Source organism: Lontra canadensis, unplaced genomic scaffold (genome assembly GCF_010015895.1).
Source record: "Lontra canadensis isolate GAN:19392208 unplaced genomic scaffold, GSC_riverotter_1.0 scaffold144, whole genome shotgun sequence".
Classification (NCBI taxonomy): Eukaryota; Metazoa; Chordata; class Mammalia; order Carnivora; family Mustelidae; genus Lontra; species Lontra canadensis.
In genome coordinates, this window is record NW_022631138.1 from 167,059 (window position 1) to 175,591 (window position 8,533).

The window sequence follows — 8,533 nt, forward strand, 5'->3', positions numbered from 1 at the left end:
GCTTCCCCTTTCCCTCTGCCTCCTGCTGCCTCTGCTTGTGCGCTCTCTCTCTCTCATAAATAAAATCTTAAAAAAAAAAAAAAAGGAAAGGAAATATTAGAGCCGACATAATCCCTAATCAATCAGCATGATCCAAAACCCCAGGTCCTTACCCTGGATTTTCATCTTTTAAAAACCCTTGCTTGTAAGCCATCAGGGAGCTCGGGACTGGGAACATTAGCTCCCCATTTTCCTGGGTGGAGCCACACCAACAAATAGGCTCTTTCTTTACTGCAGATGCTCTGTGGGCTTCTATGGGCTTTGTTCAGTTACAGTAGCATGGAGGTTAACTTACTGGCTCTTGAGCCAGATGGCCGAGGCCAAGTTCTGATTTGTAGTTTACTGCCTCGTGATTGTAAACCATGTGCTTCTCCTCCTTGTGCCTCAGTTTCCCAGTCTGTAAAATGGGAATGATTGCAATAAATAATTTTGAGACTCTGCCACGAGGATTAGCAAGTTAACACAGTCCTAGACTTAGAACAGTAAGTGTGAGATGTGGGTGCTGCCTGGGCACCCCCGTGCCCCAAGTGTCAGCCTGAGGCAGGATGGCAGCTCCTCAGAAGGCTGGCTCCCACTTGAGGTCCTGAAGGTCGAGCTAGACCACATCAGCCTGTTGGCATCAGGTAGCCCGGTGTCTACAGCTTGCCAGGTAATTTTCCACCAGGGCTGAGGGGACTTCCCTGATAAGCTTCCATAATCACTTCTATAAGATCGTGGTTTATCAACAGGGTGCTCTTGGCTCCAGCCCTCTGGCCACTGCCCAAGTTAGCCAGTGATGCCGGTGGAGCCAGGTTCGGGAAGCACCGATGGATCTCTGGGCCCCAGCACCGCCCAGAGACAAGGTCCTGTATCCCTTAGGTTGGGACCATAAAGCGTGTGGCCCTTGCCTCAGGCTGGACCAGCTGGAACCGTCAACCTTGGACTCGCCGTGATTGCTATGGACTTTTCTCACCAGTTTGCCTTTGGCCTTTGGGAGACAGCTTCTAGCTGGGGAAACCGAGGGAGGCCGGCCAGGGGTGTGGTGTGGAAGAGAAGGTCCAGGGTCCAGGTAACAGTTTCTGAGGGCAGCTGGAGCAAGGCCGCTGTCACCTGTCCGTTGCCAAGGCTAGAATCACAACATGTTGGGGATAGAAGGACCCAGAAACCAGTTCACCTTGGCTTCCTAATTTACATATGGGGACACCGGGGCCCGATGAGGACAGGGGAGGGCAAGAAAGCACAGGAAGCAGAACTTGGGTCTCCAGACTCTTCATCCTTTCCCACCTGAACAACCTCCCCAGCCCAGGACCCAGCACTACTGTCCCCAGCTTCTCTGGCGACAGACATGGGGGTATCCATCCCCTTAACTGAGTTCAGAGTAGTCACTGATCATGGCCTTGATCTGGGGTCTTGGGAAGGGCTGAGCCTGGAGGTGGGGGGCCAGGGTACCCATTAGCCTCCAAACCAACCCTGGGCCCTGCCACCTGAGGTCGGTTCTGCAGAACCACCTCGTTAGAAAAGTAAAATCCGAGCCTGTAGCCCCAGGCCTTCAAAACCAATCAGCATTTTAATAAGATTCCCCAGGCGATATGGTGACTGCGACTGTGTGAGAAGCACTGGTCAGGATAAGCCATTTTCCCTCTACCAGCCTCGGCTTTCCTATAGACATGGGCAGGGCAGAAGATCTCTGACTTTTTTTGTTTTTGTTTATAAATAGACTCCACACCCAACATGGGGCTTGAACTCACAACCCTGAGATCCAGAAGTTAAGGTTGACCTTTGACTTCTTGGCACGGCTGGCTAACACACCAGCAGGCAGGCCTCCGCCATGACCTCCTGCGGGACGCCGATATACATTTTGTAGCGTGGAAAGTGGAATTGAAACTCCAGCAGGGTTGTGGGGACAACCAATACCTCTCCCATTCTGCTGACTTACCCCTCTCCTCTCTGCCTGAGACCCAGGCTGGGGCAACTCCACAGGTCCGGGGACGCTGCTAATTCCATTCAAGCCACTTGAGCAACACTGATTAAGCACCCACGGTGTGCCTGGATCTGTAGTGGTGCATGTCCACCCTAGCTGGACATTGGAGTCATCTGGGGGGCTTTTGAAAAACAACTGATGCTGGGGGCGCCTGGCTGGCTCAGTCGTTAAGTGTCTGCCTTCCGCTCAGGTCATGATCCCGGGGTCCTGGCTTCGAGGCTCCCTGCTCAGCGGGAAGCCGGCTTCTCCCGCTCCCACTCCCTCTGCTTGTGTTCCCTCTCTCGATGTCTCTCTCTATGTCAAATAAATAAATCTTAAAAAAAAAAAAAAAAAGAAAAGAAAACTAACACTGGGCCCACCCACAGGCCACTGAAATCAGTCTCTGGGGACAGGTCTAGGCGTGAGTACTTTACTAATTTGCCGCAGGCAATTATAATGCACAGCTGGGCTGAGAACGACGGGTCAGAAGTAAGGGAGAAGTCTATCCTAAGTCCTATCCAAGCCATCTGTGGAGTCCCTGCTTCCTTTCGATCCGCCAGCTGCGGCCGGTCTGCTGCAAGCCAGAGGCAATCATCAGGAAATTCCCTTGATATCATAACCCGTGACAGCAACCTCTAATTAATCATCAACCTTGTAACATGATCCTGGCCCATAACAAGGAGACCCACTGAATCTTTGGAAACCTGTCCACGGGCCTTCTCCAGACAATTCTTTCCAGACCCAGGGACCTGTACCCTAGGACCCCAGGCTGATGGGGGCCCAGCTCTGCTCACAGGCTGGTAAGTGGGAGCCCTAAGCTTGGTCCCTAGACCAGGGATGCAGAAGGAGAGGGGAAGCTGTGGAACCTTGGGTGACTCAATTTTCCCTGGGGCCTCAGTTTCTTCATCTGCAGGCCAGGGCCCAGGCAAGCCCTGCCAGCTTATGGGGCTGCCAGAGGCATAACCAAATGGTTACCAGTAATTCTCCGAGAGCCTCACCTCAAACCACAACGTGCCTTCAGCGCTCAAGGCAGGAGGTAGAGACCCTGGGCTTTTATCACCAGAGGTCCAGACTGCATCTCAGAACCCTGCTCCTTCCCAGGCAGAGAGCCTGGAGCCTCAGCTCTTAGCTCCTGAGGGACCCCAGAGGCTCACACCCCAGCAGCAGGTAGCCCCCAGAGCTGGGAAGGTGGGGAGGGATGTGATCTGGAGGGTGAGGACCAAGCCATGGTTGCTGCTGCTGCTTCTGCGGCAGCTGTGGATTTCAGGTCACAGTGGTGCCATGAAGGAGATGGCCTGGGAGTGCAGGGGCTGGAGCTGGGCCCAGGCTCCTCTGCTCCTGGCTGCGGAGTGGTGCAGAAGCGCCCCAGCTCAGCTCCCTCTGCGTGCCTCCCTGCAGGTTGTGGGAAGAGTGAAAGAAGCTGTAAGGGTTCAAAGGTGCCTGGCACCCGAGAGGCTTGATGGCTGGAGGGGTGGTGATGGAGATGATGAAGATCCAGGGAGGTCCTCGCTGAGCAGAGGGCAGACCCTCATCACTTCTGATTCCAAAAGACTTACTCCAAAGATTCTCTTTGAACGGGGTGGGGGGGTGGGGGGAGTGAGGGGGTGGGGGGGTGGGTGTGCGTATGGGGGAGTGGGGACTTCCAAAAGTCACGATGCCTGCCCAAGTGGGCCGTTAACTCATGTTCAGGATCTCCAGGCAAGGTACCTGGAGACTTGGGGACGTGGCTGGCCATACATATCAATTTCATTGGTGGATAAGGAGACCTCTACCCGGAGGGGCAGTGACCTGTGTAGGCAAGCAACAGAGCTGGGACTAGAATCAGACGTCAGACATGGCTCCCTCCACAGAGCCTCCTGGATGCCTCAGCGGCTCTGCAGTGGGCCCAAAGACAGTCCATCTGATGTCAGGGCCCTCGACTCTGGTTCCTGGTCACCGTCTGTGCCTACTTGGGGATTCCCCTTTGCTTGTGCATAGCCTCCGGGAAAAGGCACTTGGGCAGACTATCAGAAAGGAAGGGAGACACGAGGGTATACCAGAAGGGGGTGACAGTCATGCAGGGGACTTGGGGGAAGGAGGGGTGAACTTGGATAACAGGGTTCAGATGTTCCCAAGGCCAGAGTGAGTACTTGTCTCTAAAGCCGCAGGTTAGAGAACCGTGGTAGGCTTGCCTTTGGCCTGTATCCATCAGGGACAGATTCCTTATGACCTCAAGGGGATCCCTTGTACCTGACCGGATATAGCCTCCCCTCCTTGTGACCTGCTAGAATCTTACAGGCTTGTAAGTGGTCAGAGAATGGTGGCTGGGGAAACTGATGAGATCTGGGAGGGGAGGGCCTTGCTTTTTTGGATTGGGGTCTGGCTCAAGTTCTGGTTAAATTCCCTTCTGTTTTCAGCTTCCATCTTCCAACCCAGAAAGAGGAGGACAGGAGGGAAGAGTGGAGGGGAGAGAGATGAAGCCCAAGGCTGCAGGGCAGGAAGCTCACCAGCTTCCTCCAGGCTCAGGCTTGGAGCTGGAGGGGAAGGGCTACTCAGTAGGGAACTTCCTCTCTTGGCTACAGAGGGGAGTTGAGTTGGGAAGTCCCCTGATTTGATTTGATTTGATTTTTAAAAAGATTTTATTTATTTATTTGACAGAGATTACAAGTAGGCAGAGAGGCAGGCAGAGAGGGAGAGAGGAGGTAGCAGGCTTGCCGCTGAGCAGAGCGCCCAATGCAAGACTCGATCCCAGGACCCTGAGATCATGACCTGAGCCGAAGGCAGAGACTTTAACCCACTGAGCCACCCAGGCGCCCCGTCCCCTGATTTTAAAGTCCAGCCGTGGGTCTTGGCTGGCCCAGCCCAGGATTCTGAGGGGCAGACCTGGGGCTCCTTCTCCAGCCTGTGTCCCTTTCTCCCCACCTCACCCTGTGGGGGGACTGTTGGGCCCCTTTCTCCTACTAGAAAAGGAAGTCACCCTTACTGGTGGCCATGGCCTTCACAAACGGTGCAGGTTCTCTGTGGGACAATGATAAAGTCAGAGAGGAAGACAGCGCAAACACCAAGACCCATCCACCAGAGGTCACCACAATTAGCAGCTCCATCTCCTTTCAGGTTGTTTCTAGATACAGATAGAATATATATAAACATATAAACATATGTGTCAAAGAAAATCTGGATCATGTTATATCTACGGTTCTAAAACCTGCTCTTTCTATTTAATGCCAATAACCATTAGCAGGTGTTGAGAGCCGGCACAGGCACGAGTTCCTTTAATTTTTACACCATCCCTCCGCGAGGGGCCTTGAGGCTTGGGGAAGTTCATGTTGGAACTCAGATCCTAGGTACGCAAAGTGCGTTCCTTACCAGGGTTTAATCAGGTCTGGGGGAGGAGGGATGGTCTCTGGATGGGGGCAGGAGCAGTGGCCCCAGGGTGATGGGGGGTATGTGGAGATGACTCTGGGGAGCCGGTGGGTCCGGTCCTACCGCACTGACGCCCCCACCCCCACCCCCCCAGACGCCAAGGCACCGCGAGAGACGCTCCGCTTCCACGCTGAGGCTAAGGGCATGCAGGTGCATCTCGATGCCCGGCGGTGCACTGCGCAGAGGTGCGCCACGTTCCACGACGGCATCGTGTTCAGCCAGCGGCCTGTGCCGCCCGGCGAGCGGGTGGCTCTGCGCGTGCTGTGGCACGAAACCCGCTGGTACGGAGGGCTCCGGGTGGGCTTCACGCGCCTGGACCCCGCACAGGTGTCCGCGCCCAGCTTGCCGCCCTTTGTGTGCCCAGACCTAGAGCAGCAGAGCCCGACGTGGGCGGCCATGCTGCCCGAGGGCGGCGCGCTGCTGGGGGACGTGATCCACTTCTGGGTGAACTGCCGAGGCCGGCTCTACGCCAGGGTCAACGCGGGGCCCCGGCTCCTGCTGCGCAAGGGCGTGCCCCTGGACGCCCCACTCTGGGCCGTGATTGACGTGTACGGGACCACCAAAGCCATCGAGCTGCTGGGTGAGGCAACCTGCGGGGACCCGGGCGCCGCCCCTGGGTGGGAGGTGGAGGCTCAAGTGACACCGCGCCCCCACCCACAGCCATGGGGAGATCCGTTCATTTCTTCATGTACAGTTTTCACATCAGCTCTTGCCCAGGGTCAGATATGAAGATGGGCGCTGGGGACGCCAGATAGACAAGACCCAGTCAAAGGGAGGGCAACCTTGTCCCTAGAGAATGCTAAGAAGATAGGACTAGTACTGCAAACATTTGTTAAAGGGCTGTTTCCCAAAGGGAGATTTGGAGACTGGGTTTTGCTGTCTAAGTAGGAGTTTGCAAGAGTCAAGTGTGGAGAGCAAAGGTATGAGGGTTAGAAGCACATAGGAAGACCGCTCGTGCGGGTAAACTCAGCCCTTCCATCCATGAGTGGAAAAACAAGAACCATCCCTCCAACCACCTGGAAGGAGAGTGGATTTCAGGGACAGTGGATACAAGAAACAACCATAAAAGGAAATATTGGCATTCCTGTGCGGGTCCTCCAGGGTTCTGCACAGGCAGACCATTCCGCCCCGTTCCTCCCCCCCCCCCCCCCCCCCCCCCCCCGTTTTAAAATTGCTTGTCACAGCTGCTGAAGCCTCACCCCTGGGACACCTGTTTTGGTAGGTCTGGTGTACGTCCAAGCACCTGTTTTCCCGGCCTTTGGGGGGATTTTAATGCACGTCTGGGTTTAGGAAGGTCGATAACGCTGAGGGTCTCCAGTCAGGCAGGAACAGTAGGGCAAAGAGCAGATGTCTAAAGGAGGGGTTAGGGTGGGGTGGTTTAGGAAAAAGAATATACAGCCTCATAAATTCTCTGCTGGGTTAAACTGGGAGGGGATGGCTGGGACCTTAAGATCGGCTAGGAGCTCCGGCATTGCAGCCCAGGGAAGAAAGCCCGTGGAACTACCCAAGGGGCTGGTGGGGGTGGGGTGGGAGCACCCTGGCTTTGCTTTCCCTGGGCCCTGAGTCTCCCTCTCTGCCTCAGATACCACAGCCAGCGTCATCCCCTCCGCCATGCCATGGGCCTTCAGCGATGAGACTCTGCAGCCTCAGGGTGAGTGGCTCCCCCCAGCCCCAGGGACTAGGGACTCCTGGGGACTCCAGCACCAGAGGCACCAGGAGAGGCCCTAGCTCTGGGGGCTCACGAAAGTCTTTCCAGGTCCACGAAGTCTCCCATGGGCTTTAGGCCAAAAGATTTGGCGCTGCCTACGGGAAACCTAAAAACAATTTAACAGCTCTGCCTTCTTGAACATTGGCTAACTTTACAAGTTACAAGAGCACATTCATGCACAAATAATGTTCTTTTGTCCCTGCTTTAAAAAGCAGTCCGTGTTCATAATAAAAGATTGGTCAAGCAGAAATAAAATAAATATTCAGGAATAAATATGGAAATTTTAAGAATCACCCATTACCTCTTAGGTGGATTTGCGCCTACAGTTTTGTAGTCCTATATCTGTGGGGCAATTGTGCTCTGTTTCCCTTTTTTACTAAGTTGGAATTTTATGGTATATATATGTATGTACATGATGGTTTTCATCCCAATTTTTTCTTTTTTTCCATCTGATTATGTTGTAAGCATTTTCTCGTGAGGTTAGTATTTGTCACAGGAGGACTATATGGTTCTCCGCCCTGTAGTTGTAGCGTAAGGAGGGGGCCCACCCTTTGCCTCCCTGTGTCCCAGCTGTGTTGTGCCCTTTCCCAGCCACAGCAGAACTAGAGTGCATCATCTGCTTCGACCATGCTGCCAACACCTGCCTTCTTCCCTGCGGCCATGCATACTTCTGCAGCTCCTGCGCCGGTCGGGTCCTCAGGGACTCAGCCAAGTGCCCTGTGTGTCGTTGGGAGATCAAGGCCATGGCCCCTGCGTGAGGTACCCCCACCCACATTCTGGAGGCATCAGAAAAGCTGGTCAGCAGCAGGCCTGGCATGAAGAGGGCAGCGGGAAGGCCATGGTGCTTCCCCCCCTCCCTAAAAGGTCATTGGGGCCAGCCCCTTTTCCTGCCCTCAACAGAACTGTCTCCCTGCTGCTTCAGCACTGGGCCCTCTGCTTAGCCAAGTTCATTTGTGCCCAGGGTTTGCCAAGGCTTTTGCCTGACCACCAGGTGCAGCCACCGTAGACCTGACCAGCGGTCCTGGTCCCCATAGGTCACGTCAAGGAGAAGGGCCATTGTTCAGCGATGGGGCAGCCTGATCCCTGGTTTTAGACTGGAGGAACCTCTGCTATAGGCATAGATCTGGGAGAAGCGCAGCCCATCCCGGGGTATCAAGAAGCCGGGAGCAGATGCGGGGAAGCTTCTGGATGGCATGTTTACATGCCTGTGTAGAAGCTGAGTCACCCCGATAAGCCCTCCATAAAGCAGCAGCCTTTAGCCACCCTGCCCGCCTCGCAGGGTGATGGTGAAGTCCCAGCGGACAGCGTCTCTGAAGACATTTGTGCACATGGGACTGTGATGTTGTGGCGGTGCTTATTTCCTTGCCAGTTTCGGAGGGGTCCAAATAAAGTTTGTCTCTTGTGAATGATTTTGTAATGAGTACGTCCCCTTTGCTGCATTTGGG

At 54.7% G+C, this 8,533-nt stretch overlaps 1 protein-coding gene across 1 annotated transcript; it reads left to right on the forward strand.

Moving 5' to 3' along the window:
- The first annotated feature begins 2,515 nt into the window (after positions 1 to 2,515).
- On the forward strand, positions 2,516 to 8,331 carry NEURL3 (neuralized E3 ubiquitin protein ligase 3). The gene is made up of 4 exons (XM_032843910.1): positions 2,516 to 2,778; positions 5,475 to 5,960; positions 6,963 to 7,031; positions 7,680 to 8,331. The coding sequence occupies exons 1-4, from the start codon at positions 2,751 to 2,753 to the stop codon at positions 7,844 to 7,846; spliced, it is 750 nt and encodes a 249-aa protein (XP_032699801.1). The 5' UTR covers positions 2,516 to 2,750; the 3' UTR covers positions 7,847 to 8,331.
- The last annotated feature ends 202 nt before the right edge of the window (positions 8,332 to 8,533 follow it).